The following is a 22,959-nucleotide window of genomic DNA, read 5'->3' as shown; positions in this document are numbered from 1 at the left end:
CCAAATGGTCAAACCATCTATGTCAATATAATCATCTCAGAAATCACAGATGACAAGAAGGTGAGAAAAAGGTAATCTGTTAAAAAATTTTCAGGCTTATGCAAAACTTGAATAGTATTATACAGCTCCATGCACTCCCCCTCTCCCTCCTGGTAAAACAAATGTTTTGCTACTCCTGCTTCACCTGTGCCTAGTCTCACCTCAATATACTTTTCCCGGAGAATTTTAAAGTAGATCTCAGATATCCTGTCATTTCACCCATAACTACTATAGTGTTCATCTCTGATAGAGACTTTTCGTGCATGCCCAAGTGGAGGAGGGGCAGAGAGGCTGGGGGGGTGCGGCGGATGGCGGGCTGGGCAGAAGACGTAAAGCGGGCTCTGCACTGACAGCAACAAGCCGGAGGCGGGGCTCAAACTCACAAACCATGAGATCATGATGTGAGCCTAAGTCGGATGCTCAACTGACTGAGCCACTCTGGTGCCCCTCTGATAGAGATTTGTAAAGAAACATCTACCATGCCATGATTACACCTGACAGTATTAAAGAAATAATTCCTTAGTATCATCTAAAATACCAGTCCATATTTAAATTTCATCCATCACCTAAAAAAACTATTTTTTCAATTTTTGGCTTGAATCTGCTTCTAAACAAGGGCAGAGGTGAAAGTGATTGTACTCAATTCACAATCCTTTGTCTTTCAAATATTTATTTAAGATTCCAACATCACTTAGGCACAATGTATCTGGAACACAGATTGTGTGAAGCCCAGCTTCAAAGCTACTGAATATTTCATTATTTGAAATGTCTGATTCTAAGAATCAGAGACAAATGAAGTTAAAGACTCTGAACTGGAAATATATCAACTAAGTCTCACAGTTTTCTCAAATGCATGAACTATTTAGGCAACTTTACCCACTCACCGTAGAGACCGTATTTGTACATTCTGTAACATTCCCAGGAAGAATACATCTGAGAAAGCCTAGCAGCCCTCATTTGCCCATATAAAAGCAGAATTTCTGGGACTGTAGAGCAGCCCAATAGTAGATGTAGTTTTCAGATGTAGTTTCATCCAAACTTCAAAAAAGAGACATGCGACTGAATATGGCGACAACGGGGCTAGCTTTGCAAATAGGGCTAAAAGCCCTAAGCTGTCATAGACTCTGCCTGTTGGGAAGGAGGAAAGTGAACAGTTTCTCCATTCAGACTTCACACAGCCTTTCTGGTAATGCACAGGCAATGCTGTGACTCATAACTAGAAATACTGTTTTATAACACCAGTCTGTGTTTTGTTACACACGCTGAAACAAACAAATAAAAAAGAGTATTTAGAAACCCAAACCAAGCCCTGCATCTGGGCATTGGTATCAAGATCTCAAGATGTCAGAGTGGGTATTTAATCCAGATAAAGTAGGCAAGGCCTTATCCCTTTCTTTGGCAAGAAAGTGGAGGCTTCCTGCCTGTTGCCCATGCCCAAAGGAGGAGCAACCATGAATTTAATTTTCTTAAAAGAGAAGCACTTTCAGACTTGTGTTTTCCTGGACAGCTGCCTGGTGGCTGTAATACATAATAAGGGCGTGTAATTGACAGTAATGTGAATCACTCACTGAAATTCAGGCAAAAAAAAAAAAAAATATATATATATATATATATATATATATAGAGAGAGAGAGAGAGAGAGAGAGAGAGAGAGAGAGAGAGAGAAGAGAGTCGCCCCCCTGCAAGGAAAAAATTAAGGAGCAGATTCATCCTGTCCATTGAAATAGCAATCATAATGCATTTCAGCTCATTAGCTACCTTTATATTAAAAAAACCACTGTAATTTACACTATCAGTATGTTTTCTAAAGAAGTGGAGTGGTTACACAATGCATGTCATTGGATGGGATGGATCAGACATCTGTGAAAGGGCAAATTTAGATGGGTTACTTGGTAGAGCATACAGGGGACTCCACTCCTCTCCCAAGAGTGAGTTACAGGAGACTGTCCTCCCAATAATTTTGCCACTTGAAAAGCTGCTGTCAGGACCTTGTAATTATTATGGGTAATACCCAGGCCAGACGGATCAGGCTGCCACTGATGTCCATGGGCACCATCAGAATCGCTTTCACAGGGCTCAGACACAGGGATCTCCAAAAGAATGGCTGGGGATGTTCCCAGGTAGGAGCTGTTGGAACCATGGAAGCTTTTAGACCAGGTAAAGAGTTTCTGCAATCTATTGATTCTCTTTGAGTAAAGGAAAGAATAATCTGAATTAACTTCATTATCAACCTGAAAGGGCCCCTCCTTTCCAAGCAGAGGCATAGAAACTAAATCCAGGAAAGCAATACAGATTGAATTCCATTTAGATAAACCCTGACTCTATCTGAACTCTACAAGTTCAGATATTTGTCTGAAACTTCAGGATCTGTGAAACTGGAAAGCCCTTGTTCAGATCTGCAAGGTGTCTCAAGCTTCTGGTTCTGGAGGGAAGAGGGGTATTTAAACTATGGCAATTCCATGAAGAAAAATTTGGAGCTTTAGAACGTTGGTGTTGGTGTTGGGAGATGTATTTTGAAGCAAGTTGGAAAGAGTGGAAACACTCAGTTCTTTCTACAGTACGCCACGAACACAGTTTGGATTGATTTTTCTCATATTGGAATCTCTTATTCTTTTCTTTTAAAAAAATTTTTAAAATGTTTTTATTTATTTTTGAGACAGAGAGAAACAGAGCATGAGCAGGGGAGGGGCAGAGAGAGAAGGAGACACAGACTCCAAAGCAGGCTCCAGGCTCTGAGCTGTGAGCACAGAGCCCGATGCGGGGCTCAAACTCACAGACTGTGAGATCATGACCTGAGCCGAAGTCGGAGGTCCAACCGACTGAGCCACCCAGGCGCCCCTGGGATCTCTTATTCTCAGGATTAAAATTGAAGTCAAATTTCACTAAATCAGACTTTATGTGAAAATTCTGAGGAATGAAACAAAAACTCATTCTGTACTTTATCACTAATTACTACTGAGAAGCTTTTTCTTAGAAGGCAATAGTTGGGAGATGGGATTATTGGCTCATGATGGTTCTCATCTTTGCAGCCACCACTGATCTCCAGCTTAATCCTGCAAGTAGTTGCTAACAGGCAAAACGAGGGTGGAATTTCATAAAAAGAGAGATACTATATACACAAATAGGCCCTGCAATATACTTCAGATACTGTACCTCAAATGTAAGACAGTAGGCTGTCAAAATCCAAAAAGTAACAGGTAATATGTATAACTAGTTCTTTGTAAGCATTCTCTTTATTCCTATATGAATTCATTTTACATGAGCCAAAAGAGTTGGAAATGTGTTATTTATTTTTATAATTGAGAAAAATGTGTTAACTCTCTGGAATGTCCATGTGTGGAAAAATAAAACATTACGTGAAATTGCACAAGCATATGATTTATAACGCACACATCCAGGACCAGAAATTCTAACGAAGAATCTTATTCAACAGAAAAAAAATACTATTTTTTTCTTCAGCATTTGCAATTCTGGTATACCATAATGCTGAGGCCAAGCATATATTTTTATTAGTTTACATCCTAGCTAAGCAATAAAATGTGTGTCATTTCAAACACAGAAAACATTTTTCCCCAAAAATGAAATTTAATGTCTTTTTTGGCCCCTGTATAATGATACTGTGGCATGCCACCCAAATCCTTTGCTGCCACCAGGACTGAGATCCTTATTCTCCTTGGGGGCCTTGAGTGTTGACTGTCAGTGGCTCACAACTGAGACTTGCTTTTGGCTAAAGGGAGCTGCCTTGCCCAATATTACGTCTTTCCCTGTGGGCAGCTGGCATCCGGTGGCTGGGTGATGCAGGGTAAAATATCCAGCCTCCTCGCCTCGATTTAGGACATCTCTCAAGGGTTACCCCTGCTTCTCATCTCCCTGCTGCATGTGCTGAACTCAGGCTACAAATGCATGACAGTTCAGTTTCTCCTGCCCAATGCAGCTTCCTTCACCCCTCACAGGTGTTGTTCCTAGAAGCACTCCCTGATCAACTTCCTCTATGCAAATCTCAGAGTCTACTCTCTGGGGAACCCAATCTCAGCCCAATTTATTTAATGGTAGGGGTGACAAGCTGGGAGAAATTGTGAATTTTAGATGAGACTATGGGAGAACTTCACTTTATTCAGTGTGAGGTAGACCCAGCCCAGCCTCTGTGCCAAGAGGGTTGGTTCCAGAAGTTTCCGAAGTCTGGCATCACAAGGTGAGCTCACTCAATGGTGATCATACAATGTAAAAAAACTTCATGATGAGGTATTACCATTGTATTAACATAGACGAATCATGGACAGTATGTAGATCCTTTGACCATACGCAGAATGTTAGAAGCTGACTCTTCTGTGTTCCAGGGGCATATTAACTCAACCCTCTAGAATTTTTCCTTAGAGGTAAAACTCTGAGACGGAATGAAGGAAAGCTCACTGACCATTAAAGACTAGCTTAAGCACTAGGAGAATCTCTGAGAAAGGGACCCATACTGGTCATTTTGTTCATTAGAAATCTAACTTAAGTGAAACATACCAATAGCATCTCAGGTAAAGCAATTTAGGGCAAAAAGAACATATTCTTCTCAATGACACTGTCCCCCAGTGACTCCCATAATGAAAATGAGAACATTTTCCCGTCTCTCAAATCACCCCAATTATAGGTAGGATTAGGTAACTTCCACAAATCAGGCCATGGAAAGTTCTTTGATTTAGAGCTAACAGCCAGAACTTTTTTTTTTTTTTTTTTTTTGGTGGGGGGCGGTAGTATGGGGACACATGTCTACGTGTGATGGTGTAACAGCTTTCCCTTTTCCAACCTGGAAAACCACGGGTTGAGCGCCTTCTAGGACAGTTTTGACTTTTGATTGCACTTTGCTATGTGAAACTGCAGCACAAAATGAAGACAGCTCCTTTGGCTGCGTTATTAAAGACTCCCATCTGAGAAAGGAGAGGGATGAAAGAGATTACAAGAGATGGTGTTTCCATCAAAAATCAAAGATCTTTCTTCCCCCTGTTCTCTGTTAGCTTGCTAATAGAAGCCTCACGAGAGAAAAGCTGCGCTTCGTAAAGCTGCGAGAACCAGACTTTACATTTCATATGAAGAGATGGACTTTCCATTAGAGGCAAGAAAATATTTACTCTCCTGTCATAATGATTCCAACGTGCTTTTTGACCTTGGAAGAAACAAAAAAATCAGTGTTAAGATAGAATTGGTTAGGTCATCGCCTAAGGAGGCATAAAGGGCCACCAGGAAATAAATTAAAATTAAAATAAAAATAGACTCTGTTATTGGGTCACATCTCACCCTCTCATTTACAAAGCAAGGTTTCCACTCAAGCAATTGATACTGCAGGGGATGACTTGGCTCCTCTTGTTTGGACTCCAGAAAGAGTTACAAACAAAAGAAGTGAGGAAGCTGCTCAGAAAGCTGAAAAGGCAGGGGATTCCAAGGAAGAGCAGACGGAAAGCACGGTTGTGTGCAGCTACTTCTGAAGAGGGCCAGCGTTGTGAAATCAGTGGTCCCTGCGAAGCTAAGGAAACATACTTACATTCCAGGCCAGAAAAACATAGCCATGTCACGTGTTTGCACTTTGAACAAATAAATGCCATTTACTTCTGGAATTTACCTTAAGACTCAGTGAATAATCTAGGATTATCAAGACATCCACTTCCCAAATTGTTTAACACATTAGGATCGCTTTTCCCTCCATAGATCAGACAAACGTAGGATATTTTCCTTGATAGAATGTACTCTGTCCATGGGTGGAAAGAATGGCCAATGCTTTGCTCTCAAAGATATGTTTTCTCCTCTGCCTTTAGATGCCAAAGGTAAGTGAAAATGACTCTTTACTTTTTACTCTATAGAGTTGATCATCTGGTTTATAAAATCTTGTATTGACAATGCAAACAAATGGTGCTTAAGAGGTCACTCAGAAAAGTAACATGTTTTTCATCTTAGAATAAAAATAAGTACTTTTAAGCCTTCTGGATGAGATTCTGACTTAAATATTAACAAAAGAAACCAAAACTTTAAAGCAAGCAGTGCTAAAACTGAGACTCGAGATACATATGGTAAGTTGCCAGACATCAAGAAGCCCTTTGAGTTGCAGTATTGGTTTCCAAAATAATATAGTACGAATCTCACAATACAATTTCAAATATTAAATATCTGTTCTTCCTTTCAGCTGTTAATAATGAAAAGATCATTATTCTTCCCTAGCCTCAAATTTGCAAGAAGAACGGGAGGTCATAATATTGTGTCTGTACACACATACACACAGACACACACACACTTATTTAAAATACACAGATATTAAATGAACACATAGTAGATACCAATCATTCTGCTAAGCCTAAGGGATAGAAAGATAATTAAACCATATCTAGGACAAAGCTACATAAACAACAATGATTTACAATATACTTTCTGTACTGCTACCTTAATAATGTACTGTGGGAGCAGAGAAGCTGCAGTTAATAGTTTAACAAAGAGGGTGGGGGTTGCAGAAGGCTTTCCATGGCAGATGCTATTTGTATTGGCCTTTGGTGGAGCAATAAGAATTCTACAGGTGCAGCAGTTGGTGCAGGACATTCCAGGACAAACAAGATACAACAGAAGCAAAGGCACTGAGGTATGCCCCCTGTACAGTCATGTAGAAACTGGTCACCGAGGATGGCAGAAACTGCCAGCCTACAAGTCAAGGAAGGAGCAGTGGAAATATTAAGATCAGATTGCTAAAGCCCTTGAGAGCCATACTAAGAAGTGTAGACTCCCGAGGCAATGGAAAGCCCTACGAGGTTATTAAGGAGGGGGAATGAGAAGATCCTGCTGGTAATGGGAATCCAGAGCAGGTCATCGGTTTTCTTTTTCTTTTCTTCTTTTTATTTGAGAAAGGAGGGAACAGGACTTGCTGAGTACAAAAACAGTATTTTCTAACACACCTGGTCTTGGAGGACAGAGTTTAGCCAAGGCATGTTCTTAGCACAGCTTAGCGCACAGTAATTCTTAGCACAACTGGACCACACTGATCTCTCCGCTAAAAGACTCACGATGGTCCCTCTGACTCTTGGTGATGTACTGTACTCACAAAGCCAAAGGAGGGCCGACCTGCATCTTGAACACTCTGCTCTGTAGATTTACCGCCTGACAAGCTTTCGAGTTAGAAAAATATTTCAAGCGGCATCTGTCACTAACAACTTTATATGGTTTGCCGTTTCCTGAGTCACCTGGCCATTGGGACACCAAGTCTGAAGTAGATGTTCCCAATGGTAAGCCCTATTGACATCTGCTTTATCTTTCTTCATATTAAATACACCAGCATATTGAAGCCGCTTCAAGCCAAAGAGCCAAGCCGATGATGTGGACAGCAACAACAACAACAACAACAACAACAACAACAACAACAAAACCCTGATTCTTCCAATTGCCTACATTTATTAGAAGTCTTTGAACTTATACAGCGCATGGATAGAAGAGAATGCACTACTAATTTTTTTTTATTATTATTATTTGATTCCTCTTCATGACAGTTCCTCATGGTAGGAAACTGGTTAGTTTGCAGATAGGAGAAATCTAGGACCAAAGAGAGAAAATAATTGGATATCATTGTTGTGATGGAGTCAGGGGCAGAGTTAGCAAGAGCATTCCCCAGCCACTGCTCTTCCGGGGAAGCCCGACAGCCTTGTTCCCACTGCAGACTTAAATGTCCTCCATCCATGTAGATCAATTCGACTCCTGAGCCCAAATGACAAGCTTAACTACCAATAATGCCTTGCACAGGTTTTTAAGCGACATAATCAACCGGAGAGGGACTTGTGTCAGTTAGACTTTGTCTCCTTAAAAATCAAGAGTAACAGTGGTAAGAGAGAAGTTTTTAACAAGGAGGAAAACCCTAGACAGTTGTCTCTAAGATTCTTCACCACAGCTTCAAGGACAACCAGGAAAAGAGAAGCTATTTGAGGCAACTTCATTATAAAATCATTTTTAATAAGCAATCTTAACAAAGAGAGGGAATACTCTTGTGGAGAAACCCTCCAGGGACCCAGAGGCTGCCCAGTTAAGTTATTAGGAAGTTTCACACAAGGGACCAAACAGCGATTTCATTGGCCTCGGGGGACAGAGTTTAGTTTTTACCCGTTCTCCAGAGGCACTGGTGTTATCTTGTCTACTAACAGCAGAGACTGGTAACAATCAATTATCCCGATGCCCCAACTTGGGGAGGGAAAGTGAATTTTCAGTTTTGTCGACACAAAAAGATAGATACCACGTTCAGAGAGACAGAAAAGGTAATGCGCTATAGTTCATTATATCCTGAAGACTTCTGTGAACATGCAGCTGATGAAAATGCCTCATTTGAATCTTACTGTTCTTTAAGTGAAACAATAGAGACTCATTCTGGGAAAATTAAGAAATACCCACAAAGAGAAAAGGAAGTACAATCATCCTCTTGTATTGTCTAGCCGTGTGAGGGAGAGAATTCTTTGTGCTGATGAAAACATCACCGTCAATACAGTCTACTTTGCCTGCCTAAGGTGTGAACAAGATGTGGAACCTGGGCTTCAAATTTTTACAAAGCTACATATGGTCGAGTTATAACGGGTGGGAAAGACATAGGCTCCTGGTATTACAGTAGGATCCAATTAGCAATAGGAACGAAAGAAAGCAAGGAGAACCATCAGCCACACAATTCAAAGTGCACATATATTTTTTAGGCTTATTTCATTCCTCTGATTTCAAGGAAATGGCAAGAACTGGCCTCACAATTAGACCTTGAAACTGGGAAGATGGAGAAAAAATAAAACACTCTTTTTTCTTTAATAGTCAGAACAGCCTTCTCTTTTCGGACTAGATCTGTCCTGCTCAATGAGCATTTCCGCTATACAGTTAATCAGAAGAAAGGCCAGAGAAGAACCTCTATCTAAGGATGAGAATTCTGTCTGAGTTCGGAGACGGGACTGAAGTATGGAACGTCTGCTTTATGTAACGCTCACTAAATGACCGTGGCAATAAAAGCATTATTTAAAGGTCAGTGTATTTTTCACACACATTCTGTTGCTCCCCATTGGTCCTGAGATAAAGCCAGAACCTTACCACTGTTCTTCTTGTCCTTCCTTTTCCTTGTTAATACTCTATTCTAGTCAGACAGGTCTACACAATCATCCTCCACTGCCCCCCCCCGCCCCGCCTTGATCCACCTGATCAAACACCTAATCATTGCTACCATTCCAGAACAAGCTCAGCTCACTACTAGCATCCCCAATGCATACAGATAATCCGACTTGCATCATAACCCTGCATTTTCCTGCAATTCCTTCATTACTACAGGTTGCTCAAACAGGTCTGTCCTTTCTCCTCAGATGCAGACTAAGCTATTGGAGAGTGAGGGTTATGACTTAAACTTTCTATACCTAACACAGTGCTAGGCACAGAAGAGGGGTTGGAAATACCAAGCTAAAAAGATCAGTCTGACCCCTAGCCCCATGCTCTTTCTACAGGGCGTGCCTGTGGTCTGCTTTCCAGCTTTCCTTCCTTAGATCTTAGTATTATAGGTATCTGGGTTACCTACCATACAATTTCCTCCCTCTCTCCTACAAAAACAAATTTTATTTATTTTATTTTATTTTTATTTTTTTAAATGTTTATTTTTTTAAAAAAAATTTTTTTTTCAACGTTTATTTATTTTTGGGACAGAGAGAGACAGAGCATGAACGGGGGAGGGGCAGAGAGAGAGGGAGACACAGAATCAGAAACAGGCTCCAGGCTCCGAGCCATCAGCCCAGAGCCCGACACGGGGCTCGAACTCACGGACCGCAAGATCGTGACCTGGCTGAAGTCGGACGCTTAACCGACTGCGCCACCCAGGCGCCCCTTAAATGTTTATTTTTGAGAGTGAGAGAGAGAGACAGAGTGTGAGAGGGGGAGGAGCAGAGACAGAGGGAGACACAGAATCCGAAGCAGGCTCCAGGCTCTGAGCTGTCAGCACAGAGCCCGACATGGGGCTCAGACTGGCAATCCACAAGATCATGATCTGAGCCGAAGTCAGATAGTTAACTGACTGAGCCACCCAGGCGCCCCCAAAAAACAAAATTTTAAGCAAAGATTTATGGAGTCTCTTTTGCTGAATCTGAAGCTTAATCCTACACACTCGAGCATTTTCTACTCCTCAATATGCCTTCCAGTCACTATGCTTGGCTGTTAACTACTTAAGACATTAGGAGTTTTACCTAGGAGATCAACAAAGTAAAACAAGGGAAAAGCTATCACTCCTACATAGACAAACTTTACTCAGAGGTGGAGGTGAAGTAGGTGGAGAACATTCCACTGTAAGGAATCCTGGGAAGCCCCAGGAAAAAGGGTAATAGGGTAGGTTGGAAATCAGAACCTTAGTTACCATAATATGCAGATACAGGCATCAATTACAATCAAAAGGGACCATGTGACTACAAATAAACTAATTTCCTGGCAGAGTAGCTGACAGAGTTGCTACAAAAAATTTTGTGTAATTTATAAAGAAATTAATGTACAACAATAACTTTTTTCATATTTCAAACACATTGGCACCTGTTTTTCCTCTGTTTTTATTCCTTTGGATGCAGATCCCAAAAAACAGAGAGGCTGATATAACCATAAATCTAATTCTAAATTCAGGTATGCATAAGCACACTCAAAACCTAGATGTTTAATTCTCGTATGGATGGTTTTGATACATATTTCAACCCTCTGGCCATTCTTGTTGCCTTCATGGTTTTGTTTGCTTTTGGTTAGGGTTCAGGGAAACCACAGTGTCCTGAATCATACTACCTCTTAGTGGTAATGAAAGCTATACATGAATTATCAGTTGGTCTGACAAAAGAATAATGCACAAATTTATTATATATGTTATTAAGGTCCATTATTAAAGACTTAGTTGCTGTGAAAAATGGATTCACGCCAAAAGAAATACACTTCACTATTATTGTGGGGGACATAAGTATCTTAGAATCAAAACTAACCATTTTGAGCTATTACAGAATCAGTTGAGTTGTATGAACAGTGATATTAAGTGGATGCCAGTTCTTTGCCAAATTAGGTTAGATTGTTAAAAAGAGAAGTAATGATCATTTTAAAGTAAGAAGGCTGCATGGTTTTATGTACAAAATTCATGGTTTACATGAATTTTTTCATATAGTAGGAATAACATCCCCCCCCCCCTTTTTTTGTTATCATCAGTTCGTTCACCAAGCTTAGAAGCCTTTACAGGTAAAATAGTTGTAAGTTTAAAGAACCTGAATCAGTTGTAGGAATGGCTGTTACACTTGACTTTCTTGCTATAGTATAGAGTGGAAGTCTACTCTGTTACTGTAGGAGCATTAAGGCTCTGTGGAGTGGCTTTAATCCTGTTCCATCACATACTAGCTAGTTGGAGACGTCTGGGGCTCAGCTTTTACCTGGAGAGTGGGGTAGCAGCAAGACCTACATCACAAGGTTGTGGCAAAGATGAAATAAACGAACGTGTGCAAAGTGTTCAGAAAAGCATCTAGCACTTTGTAAGTGTTCCACGACGTTACCTAATGCTGATACTGGAGATAATGGTGTGGCATTTCTGTGCGTGCGAGGACTCAACCTTCTCTGCGTCCCGGCTCTGCCTGTCACCAGCTGGATGAGTTTGCAAGTTTTTTTTGCTCCTTTACTTGCTGATCCCTCAGATAAATTTTCTCTTACAAGCTGGGGACATATGTGGTACAGAGCTCATGGAGGTGATGAGAAGATTAAATGAGATAATGCACATAAAGTGCTAAACACAACACCTGGAGTATCAGAATTAATTGCTCAGGGGTGGCAGTTCCTTTTTAATGTTATTTATTTTTGAGAGAGGGAGGGAGGGAGAGGGACAGGGAGCAAGGGAGGGAGAAGAGAGAGAGAGAGAGAGAGAGAGAGAGAGAGAGAGAGAGAGAATCCAAAACAGGCTCCGTGCTGACAGCACAGAGCCCGATGTGGGGCTCGAACTCACAAACTGTGAGATCATGACCTGAGCTGAAGTCTGACGCTCAACCCATTGAGTGTCAGCCAGGTGCCCCAGGGGTGGCAGTTCCTACCCTGCTGTTACTACATCTACGGGTACTTCTACTGCTACTCCATACTATTGCCATGACTGAAACAAAAGTAACACGAAACTCTGTGATAGACACCCAGCCTTCTTTAAAGATCAACCCAACCATGTATCAGAGTTTTATTAAATATATAATCTATCAAGTACATACTAGTACCTGATAGGCTAGGCATTTGTGTCTTCCCCCTACAGTGACCTCACCATCTCAATACACCCTTGTGAACCTGTGTTATGAAATGCGAACACAAGTACTTTTCCAAATTCAATTCATGGATCTGATGTCTACGAACAGAGCAAATTTGAGTCAACTGGATGCTCTGATGGAAACACTTAGCTAATATTCTGTTGTTGTTGTTTTTTTAATGGAATGAACTGTGGGTTTTCAGACTATGTAAATCTTCTACCTTGGAAGAACTGAGTGGCAGGGCCAAGTGCAGTCCATTTATATCTTAATATGATGAGACAGAAATCCTGTTAAGCTCAGGCAGGGTTGGCTACAGCCACACAGGCTGAGTCTAAACAAGGCAAACATTTTCAGGCAGGACGAGGGATTTTTACTTCCCTGAACTGGATGATCTTGAAGGGACTGAACAGGTGTTACTTTGGGTGAGAAGGGGAGATGTGCAGCAGGGAGAGCCTTCAGCACCCAGGGTTAAATCTATCCCTTTCATTTCATCCTTCTGTAGGCTTGGATCACAGGAGCCAAATCCCGGATCATGGAATTCTTTTCTCCTCTCCCACACGTCCAGCTACCAGTCTGCTTTCCAGTTGTGAGCTGTCTCTTTTACAAATGGTACACTAGGTGTTTGTGTTTTCAGCGACTATGTAAGCCCACTCACCCCACCCCCGCCCCATCCCCACTTTCAGCCTGGTCTTTGAGGTCCTTGAGGGCAAAGAACGTGTCAGCACATAGTAGGTAATCAATAAACAGCTGTCCATTTGGTTAGCCCTCTATGAGGGCAGCATCTACTTCTGACCATGTACCAGCCAGCTTTATGTCCGGGACAGAGAGCAGCCTCAGCAAGCTAAGAAATGAATCCTCTGGCTACTTTGTGAGCACTGGGTTATCCCCTTTTCTCTTTCTCAATGGGTAGATGGAATCTGGATGAAAGCCTACGAAGAGAACTTCGGTGTGGCTTCTTTTCAGGCCTGTCCTAATGAAACACCCTGCCAGCAGCAATTGAAATTCTACTTACTATGAGTCACACCCTGAGTCACGTGGGTTGCCACAGCAACCTATTAACTATATAACCAAAGCACCTTCCATAAGCTTTGCCAAGAATGGTTGCTGCGTCTTCCTGGACTGTGAAAATCCTATGGGTGAGCCCCAAGTTTGGTGGCGTTAAGAGTCTACAATCAAAAGGAATGGCCTCAAGGACAAGAGAAGAAAACGAGCAAATAAGGTTATTTTAGTTCTCGGACCTCCTGAGTAAATGGCAACAATCGTGACAAATTGTTGGGTTGGTTTTGTGATATCAACAAATGCCTAAGGAGAGGAGGTTGAGGCCTCGAAACTAATTTTCTCTGAGTCAAATTCAAAGCCAAGTCTCTAGGGGTGAAAAGTGAATACATTAACCTATTCCACTTTAAATGACTGTGGTAAACACTTTTTTTCTTTTTACGGATACAAAGGATTATTTCTCAAGGAAATATTCTGATTGGTACTAAAATATTTTTTCTATTGAGAGCTAGAATCTCTTTATAAATAAGATAGCACTTTAATTTTATATGTTAGGTATTAGCCCACCGTAAGCAAACATTGGAAAGTGTCCTCAATTACCTTTAATGGCTATTCATGTTAAAAATGAAATATTTCAGAAGATTCAGAAGCATATTTTATTTTGCTATTTATTGGGGAAAACTGACATGAATTCAGATTAAACAGATACATTTTTCTGACTGCTCACCGAGTCCCCTGCAATTTTCATGTGACTCTAAGTGCCTGATCCTGAGGGAAGAAAGCAAGCAGAACAGACTTCAACAGAAAGAATAAAGAATATAAACATGAATGAGAACAGGAAGAAGTCACAATCATCTGTTGCCTCTGCAAACCATCCAGGAGCCTACCTGGTGTCTTTTGGGTCTGCGTTGGGGTGATTGGCTGATAAATTCCCTTAGGTTCCTGACTCCATGATGCTCAACTTCCTAGCAGCTCGATACAACTAAGATGATCTGTTGCATTTTTCTTTTACTTTTTCACCTCTAAATTTGCCATCTTCTATAATTTTAGTGTAGGCAGAACTATCCAGGTAGATTTAGATTAAAAAGTCAGGGGCAAATGACCAGTTGTCCTTGGCAAATAAAAACCAAAACAGCAGCTGATGCCATGAAAAAGATACTTCCCCAACATGGTACGATTTCAGCAGGAAAGAGACCAAAACAAACTTGTGAAATACCGAAGTAAAACCAATCTTTAAAGTGTCCAACCAAACACAGGTGCTATATAATCACCACAAAGATTAAACTGAAATTCTACAACAGGGTGTAAAACTTATCTGATATATCCCTACCCCACAAGTAAACACTTCCTTTTCTGTTCACATACCAAAACCGACAGCAACATTTCCTATCAACAATTGGAGAATATCACAAATGAAAGCCTTCTGTGACCAGTTTGGTCATGATGACTTAGTACTAGAAGGCCCAAAACTTTGCCTTCTCCCACCGGCCGAGTAAAGTTAATGACAAACACCACCAGTGCCTTTCTCGAGAATTCAGGAGAATCTGAGTTCTCCAAACACCCCGCTTGTGAATTCCTCTGAAGCTAATAATCAGATTTTCTTTCCTGGGACTTTCTGGCTCAACTCACCCAAAGCACTTTTATTTATTTATTTTTTTAAGGAAGCAATGTCTATGCTTTCCAGATAACAAGGTGGCCTAAAATATGATCAGGTGTCACATCTACTCAGGTTCATTTTGTAGTTCTCACACCTCTGACTGCTGTACCTGTGAGCTGACACTCTAGTCTGATAATATATTCTGCAACTGTACATGTTAATTTGTAAGTTGAACCATCTCTCTGTGAGGGCAGTTAGGAAACCCAGACTGAAATTGCTAATGTGGGGTGACTTCAGCTGTCGATGATCATGTAGTCAAGCCCTGACCAGGGTTTCCAGAACACTGGCTAAAAATGGAAGTCTTGAGACAGTACAAAAATGAATTCATATAGTTCACTGATAGTGAAACTTTTTGAAGAACAGATGTCAAGATGATTTAAGAGGAGCTGGAATTTAACATCTTAGGAAAACTTATAGGCAAGTTAGGACAGTTCAGTTTTCAAGAAAAATCCGACAGATGCTAAAGAAGAAGTCATTTGGGTGACTGTTATTGGAGAAAGAACTGATTGATTTTCTTCCTCCTCACAAGTTGTAGGCCCTGTAGAGATGCTAAGATCAGAAATATGATGGGTTGTCTGCTGAGTTGGGTGACAAAAACAATCTCCACATTTAAGTGGCATAGAAGACTTTCACTAACACGCCAGCTTGGACAATTCAATTTCTCCTTGGCATGTGCAAAGTCTTGTGTCAACTGTCTGTTCAGATGCTATTCTTCTCAAGTCGTCATTGATCTGTTTTATCGTGGGCCCTCTCCCCTCAATCATCAAAGTAAACACCAAACAAAAACTAAGATGATTTCTGATCTCGTTGGGTCAATTTAATATTTAAATTACATAAAGCGAGCTTTATTTTAAGTCTCTCTACATTTATTTTATGCTTAATGTCTAAGACTTTTCCTGCTGTTTTCCATAGTTAGAAAGGCAGTCAAAATCTACACACTCTGGCTACATCTTGATTTTGTTTTAAAGCAGGTATAGCTGATGGAGTTGGTTAAGCCTTTGCTGCAGGGCCAACCTGGTTCTATTTCCTCTTCCCGGAACACCAGTTTTTCTTTACTAGCCACCAATCTCACGCTGTCATCCAAATCTTTCTATGATTTTAAATGTGACCACAAGTTATTGTTTCTGCAATAGGCCAAATGAAATTAGTCTCAGGGATGACAATTCCTTGAAGGTCCTCATGGATGGATGGTCTATATAGTTACTAACATCTCTGGTCTCTGTCTTATTGAGGAGCATTCTTTGTATCCAATGGAGTTCAACTAGTGGTTTTATCCACTTATCCAAGAGCCAAGTCATAATGCAAATAGTCAGGGACTTTCTGTGTATTGCCAGGTGGCCAGGAGTCCATACCCCAAACCACCATAAACAGTAGGCATAATCATCCGCTCCTGTTCGGGAGAGGCCCAGGACTGAGCTAGCAGAAAGACTGAATTACTTACCACCTCTAGAGTGGGTCCCTCCAGGCCAGGGACGAGCTCATGGGCAAGGCTGTGCAAGGAAGCGCTCTGTACCATGCCTGCCCTGCGGATATACAGAGGACTTCAGTCTCCTGCACTGTCAATCTCTCAGTCATCATGAGCTCAATTATGCACCGACAACAGCAAGAACAACAACAACAACGACGACAAAACAACCCCCAAAAAGCTAAGGGCCACAGACTACCGTGATGGAGGGACAGCCAACTGGAACTGTGCATTGAGAGATGGAGGTGCTGTCCTGATCATGTGTCCATTTCGGACCCGACCTTTACATCTTTCCTCAAACAAAATTCCATTGAAGCCCATGGGAGAGCCACGTGGAGAGACTGCAGGACTGGGCCCTAAGAGTCAGGCAACCATCGAATTTGGTGGGGTGTTCTTTTGTTTGTTTGTTTTTGTTTTGTTTTGTTTTGCTTTTGTTGTTTGCTACAAATACAGATAGACAGACAGACAAACCCAAGAGCAGATTTCAAGAATCAACTGAGGCACAAGATAAACTACTTTGATGTTACACAGATTTTTCCCCCAAATGTTTCACATGAAACCAAAAATTTTAAAAGCGTAATTAGGAAATATTTGGGGACACATCTTTGTCGGCCCTAAATTGTGCCATAAATATCTCCACAGCTTGCCTTAGAAGGATGCCCAAGCACATCTCATGGGTAGCACATATCTGTGGTCTAAAATAGTTATCTAATTCTGATGACACTATTAATTCAAAGTCTAAGTATGCTGGTCAAGTACAGTGAAAGTTGACTGCCTGCATCAATGACGGATTAGTTTCATCCTGAGGTTCAAAGCACAGTCAAACATTATTGCTCGGATTGCAAAATCACAACACTTTACATTGACGTGAGTTTGTAAACTTATGGTGTAGTTCGAATGAAGGCAATTGATGAAAGCAGTTGAACCTGAGAAGTGGGGATGAATACAGAGTGTAATTCCAGCGCACATTTCCACATCAAACTACCAATGCCATTTACCAGGGCCCTCATGGGCCACACTCATGGTCGAGCGACAGCACCTATATTCCCAGTCAGTATCTCTGCTCCACAGACACAAGTACAAAACGGCCTAAATCGTGAACTAGTGGTGAGGAAAAGGAGACCAAAGTTTAAAAGAAATCAAGGTGATGTTTCCTAGAAACATACCAGTTGAAGGATCCAGAATAGGGGTGATCAGTAAGTAATTAATTGATCCTCCTGACTAGGTTTGATGATTTTTCTGAAGACTAATGACTTGAATCACTAGAATTCATCAGACCATGTCTAGACTCTCTTTAACACACACTCAGTACAAACAGGTGGAGATGTACCACTTCCGACCACTACAGGTAGAGAAGTATGACCTCTGTTGACCATGGATCACAGCTGAAACATTAGTTTATACTTGAAGGGTCACAGCAGCCAGACATATGCGAATTCCAACTCTTCAGAAACTTTGGGTTAAAAAAAAAGGCATTACTTACATGTATGCGTCTTCTTCGTTACTGAGATACCTAGAAGAGAAGAAACAATGACAAAGGTAAGAAAGCGTCCCGTGTGTACTTCTTGAGACGCACATCATTCACAGTGTACCCAGGAACGCATTTGTTGAGACGGTGATGCAGAGGCAGGATCGGTCTTAATCTTGGCTGCCAGTGGCACTGGACCCTACCCCAGAACAACAGAACCGTGGATGACAGGCACGGCCAGCATCGCCTACTGATTTTCTGTGGTAAAAAGCAGCAGCGTGGACAGTAATTAAACAGGGTGAGAGAAGACTCTCAGTTTTCATTTTAAATAGGGGAGATGACGGCGTTTATAGGCAGAGTGGGGAAGATTTGAGGCACGAGAGAGTGATGCCAACCTACTCAGACAAGAGTGAGCTGAGCGCCAGAGCAATTAATTTGCTATGGCCATTGATTCTGTGTTTACTTTTTAATGAAAACGACTCTGCCGGCTCACATGAAGCATAACTTCTTATGGTGAAGGAAAAAACCTCCACAAAATGTACCTATCTGTCCATACTCATTAAAGTCAGAAGGGGAATAACTGCTGGTGCTCCGTGAACGGCACCAAAACGAACACAAACGGTATGAAAACACGAGGGATTCATGAGTCAGCACCCTGGATGCTTCCAAGATGATTTACGGAGAGCAGGTGACAGATGAACGGGGCTAAGCAAGATTCAGCACATAAGACCACATCAAGATAACACGAACGCATGCTTCAGTGCAAACAGCGCCATCTCTGTTTCAGAAGGACTCCATTTTGAACTCCTTACACTCTGTTCTTCTTGGGGGAGATTCTTGAGACTAAATAGCTCAAAGTAATACAACTCTTGAAAACGTTTAGCCTGTGACTAAGAACTGTGGTAAACCTTGACATTTTTTTTCTTTCAAGTTATTAAGAGAACTATTTAACCCTCCTCTGGAAAGTAAAAGTTGTTGAAACATTTGGCATCCACATCAGACCCATTACTTAGCTATGGAACAAATCGTACAGGGAAGAAATCCGTTATGAAAATCCACGGTAGACGTAAAAAAAAAAAAAAAAAAGTTAGTTCCAAAGTTGTGTGCCAAGACCAAAATCACACGCTTGCTCCCCCCACAACTTTCCAAAGGGCTTATTTAGGGAAGCTGAAATTACATAGCCCAACTCGAATTCTTTTTCCCCCCCCCTTTTTATTGAGGAAAACTAAACCATTGTTTTTCATCATGTTTGAGTTGGCTTCTCAAAGTGAAGTTAGAACCTTCTGTGAGGAGCCTTGAAGGCTCGCTCACATGGGAACTACAAAAATGTTCCAGAATTTTTTTGAAATAAGCTTTATCATGGGAAGGGAACTTCCCCCAACAGCAACTGCGAGTGAAGTTGAAAATCTGAATACAATTTGCAACTCCAGCTCATGACACCAGCACCAATAAATTGATACATTAGTGCTCTTTCAGCATTATGAGGGCTATATGTGTACTTTCCTTGGGAAATAATGCTTTCTGTAAAATCACTTTGAAGAGAAAGTGCTTATGCTGTCACTCCTGATTATTCAGAACCTCCACACAATTGGATTTAACACAGCCCCAAACAGACCTATCTATATTCGCTGAGTGTGGAACTATTTTCTCCTGACATCCAAAGCCCTGATGAAAATACCACTGCTTTGACTTTTCTACTTAAATTTATTATACAGCGTGATGCAGTGCTCTCATCAAATATTTTCATGATGATTACGTTGATAATAGATTCTGAAAATCTTTCCAGGAAAGCCGCCTGATCTTTGGGATCGCGGTGGCACAGAGCTAAAACTACTCACACCCGTCTCCAGGAGAAAGCATGACCCCAGCATCAGTAGCGACTTGGGCCCTCAGTTTGATCAGCTGCCACTGAGCGCTACCAATATAATGAACTGGGGGGATATACCTACAGACAAGTTGCCAGATTTAATAGATAAAACACAGGAGGCCAGTTCAATTTGCATTTTGGATTCTCCTTCATTGTATATTTGAAATTCAAATTTCACTGGGCATCTTGTATTTTATCTGGCAACGCTAATCCATACAAATAAAACATAAATTGTATCTCTTACCTACAGCGAAGAACATAACAATAAATTAATAGTACATTTTCATGGGGAAAGGCTTCAAAACATACCCCTCTTGTGAAAGCAATGTTTTTCTTTTTCTTTTTTGAGAGACAGAGAGAGAGAGAGAGTTGAGTGCATACACGTGAAGGAGGGAGAGGGGGCAGAGAGAGAGAGAGAGAGACAGACAGACAGACAGACAGAGAGGATCTTAAGCAGGCTCCATGCTCAGCTCAGAGGCCGAGTCGGGGCTCAATCTCATGACTGTGAGATCATGACCTGAGCTGAAATTAAGAATTGGACGCTTAACTGAATGACCACCTAGGCGCCCTGCAAAATTTTAATAAAAAGTGCATTACTGCTAATTACAAGACTGGACTATACATATCATTTAAATTTTTTTTTTTTTACTTAATAGCCTTTATGAAGATAAAATTCTATTATCCAAAAAAAGTAAACAAATGAAAACAACGTGAACACTCAAAAGATAAATTTAATGGAATGATGAGAAAGTTTACTGGCATTCCCCTCCTCCTCCTATCCTGAAAAATAACATTGGTGATCGCACTAACATCTCGAATTTGTGCAGCTCCTTTCTCTATAGAAGCTCTAGTATTTCATAGCAACTGACTCCACAGAAGTGTAAAAAAAAGAAACAAAACCAAAACCATAAAATATCTTCATTTCACAGATGGGTCAAATGAGGCTCAGGGAAGTTTAAGTAGCACAATAAAAAGCTTTCTGTGGGAAGTTAATATCCTTCTGGAAATGTATCCACGGCTCATATTTAAAAACCCTGGTACAAGGCAAAAGATTAATATGATCTGAAGAGAACTGAAGGTTGGTTGATAGGGGGTGGGGGAGAGGGGAGAGTGGGTGATGGGCATTGAGAAGGGCACCTGTTGGGATGACCACTTGGTGTTATATGGAAACCAATTTGACAATAAATTATATATATAAAAAAATAAAATAAATAAAAGCTAAAACTAAAAAAACAAAAACAAAAACAAAAACAAACCCAGAAACAAACCCTGGTACAAACAGTGCCTCTCAAGAGTAAATATTCAAAAAAAGATTTACACCCAGGACCATACCACTCAGCAGTCAGCTCTGTAAATGATTTAAACCTATGGGGCCCCTGTCCTTTAGTCTTTTCTCAACCAGGAAGCCCCACCAGGGCTTGGGTGAAGGAGGTCCTCAAACAGAGAGGCCCGTATACCCTGGTTTTCGACCAGCAGCCATTTTCTTCACCCTTCAGTGGGGGTGAGGTGGGTCTTCCCTTTTTCTTCTCATTTCCCCAGAGGTTGCAAGATTCCTGCCTTTCTTGACAGAAAGTGCCTCCTTAATGAGATCACAGCAGTCATACATTGCCCATTTTTGTCCTTAAGCAGATCCAAACCTAACGTAACCAGCAGCAGTGGGAGTAGCAGCTCTGAATAATGAATTGTTGGAGAACTGGTTTTCCAAAGATAAATTTCATGAGTATTTAGTAGGCAAACAGCTCTAATTCTACCCCGGAGTAGAAAAGAATTGACTTTTTAAAGGCAGCTCTTAAGATAACTAGATTTGGAGTCTTGCTGACCTGAGCTTGCATTCATAGCCCATACACTTTCTGCTTCTTGGCTGAGAGAACTTGGCCAAGTGACTTAACTTCTCTGGGCTGAATTTACAACTGTATATAATCATAATAATATTCAAAAGGTTGCTGTGAAAACTAAAAGGAAATAAGAATGTCAGGGTGTCTGGGTGGCTCAGTCGGTTGAGCATCCGACTTCGGCTCAGGTCATGATCTCATGGTTCATGGGTTCAAGCCCCGTGTCGGGCTCTGTGTTGACAGCTCAGGGCCTGGAGCCTGCTTCGGATTGTGTCTCCCTCCCTCTTTGCCCCTCCCCGACTTGTGCTCTGTCTCTCTCAAAATAAATAAACATTACCAAAAAAAAAAAAAAAAAAAGATATAAGGATGTCAAAGAGCTTTCCAAACTGGGAAGCATAATAAGAATGTTAAAAGGGTGGGGCACACACGGTCTTATTTTCACAAAGCAGAATCAGAATGTTCTACTGAAAGCTATGTCCTAGCTATCCTGATGTCCCTGGGTTTCACACTGACTTACGGCCTAGGACTCTTTTTCAGACCCAGTGCTCTGACTTGAACATTCATATTGGTTGGAGGAGAGTTCCTCAAAGTAAGTGTGTGCTATTCTAGACCCTGAAATCCCCTGGACTCTTCACTCTCTGAAACCCAGGGAAGATACTTGCTCATTGGCAAGTGTGCTAAGTGTGCTGCTGTTTAGTGCAGGCAGAGGACTTTGATCGCCACCACCAAAGGGTGTCACACAGAGTCCAGCTGTTGTGAAGGTTTTGATTCGCTTCCAAGTGACTGGGAAGAACACCAAGATCCTTCCACTGAGATCTGCAAACAGGCCACTGGGCAGAGTAGTGATCTCTACAGAGACTGCAACTTCATGGAGCTGTGGGAGAGTCACTACCCTGAGCCAACAGTGAACTCACTGGTTGATTTGGGCGAGTCACTCAACATCTCTCTGGGCCTTAGTTTTCTCATCTGTAGAATGAGATAGTTGCACTGCATGGTTTCTTAATTTCCTGTCTAGTTCATCGATCCGTGGCTCCTTGCCCTGCTTTCTAGCTCTCAAACCAAGCCTCCTCTTTCTAAGCAACAGGCTTCCAGATCTATTTCTCACTGTACAAAAATCTAATGTAGCTCACAATCAAAGGTAACCCCCTGAAACTTTTTTCTTTTTGCCTTTAAAAACCAAAGAAGAAAGAAGGCAGTACCCACAAAAGGTTATATAAGTAAAAGCTACACTTCTTTTGGGTGATATTTTAAAATTATCTGGGCTAGAGAAAAATGGTACCTTTTGATAAAGTTGCAAGACTCCTTATATTTCACCCAGATCATATATATATACACACACACACACACACACACACACACACAGAGAGAGAGAGAGAGAGAGAGAGAG

At 41.3% G+C, this 22,959-nt stretch overlaps 1 protein-coding gene across 2 annotated transcripts in view; it reads right to left on the bottom strand.

Moving 5' to 3' along the window:
- RORA (RAR related orphan receptor A) overlaps positions 1 to 22,959 on the bottom strand; it is a 714,631-nt gene that overhangs the window by 163,174 nt on the left and 528,498 nt on the right. For both annotated transcript variants that reach the window (XM_047861983.1, XM_047861984.1), the window contains exon 2: positions 17,889 to 17,918. In XM_047861983.1, coding sequence (XP_047717939.1) covers positions 17,889 to 17,918 — 30 coding nt within the window. The remainder of the gene's footprint in view (positions 1 to 17,888; positions 17,919 to 22,959) is intronic.

Source organism: Prionailurus viverrinus, chromosome B3 (genome assembly GCF_022837055.1).
Source record: "Prionailurus viverrinus isolate Anna chromosome B3, UM_Priviv_1.0, whole genome shotgun sequence".
Lineage (NCBI taxonomy): Eukaryota > Metazoa > Chordata > Mammalia > Carnivora > Felidae > Prionailurus > Prionailurus viverrinus.
Note: the sequence above shows the minus strand (reverse complement) of the source record. Positions and strands in the feature narration are given on the sequence as shown.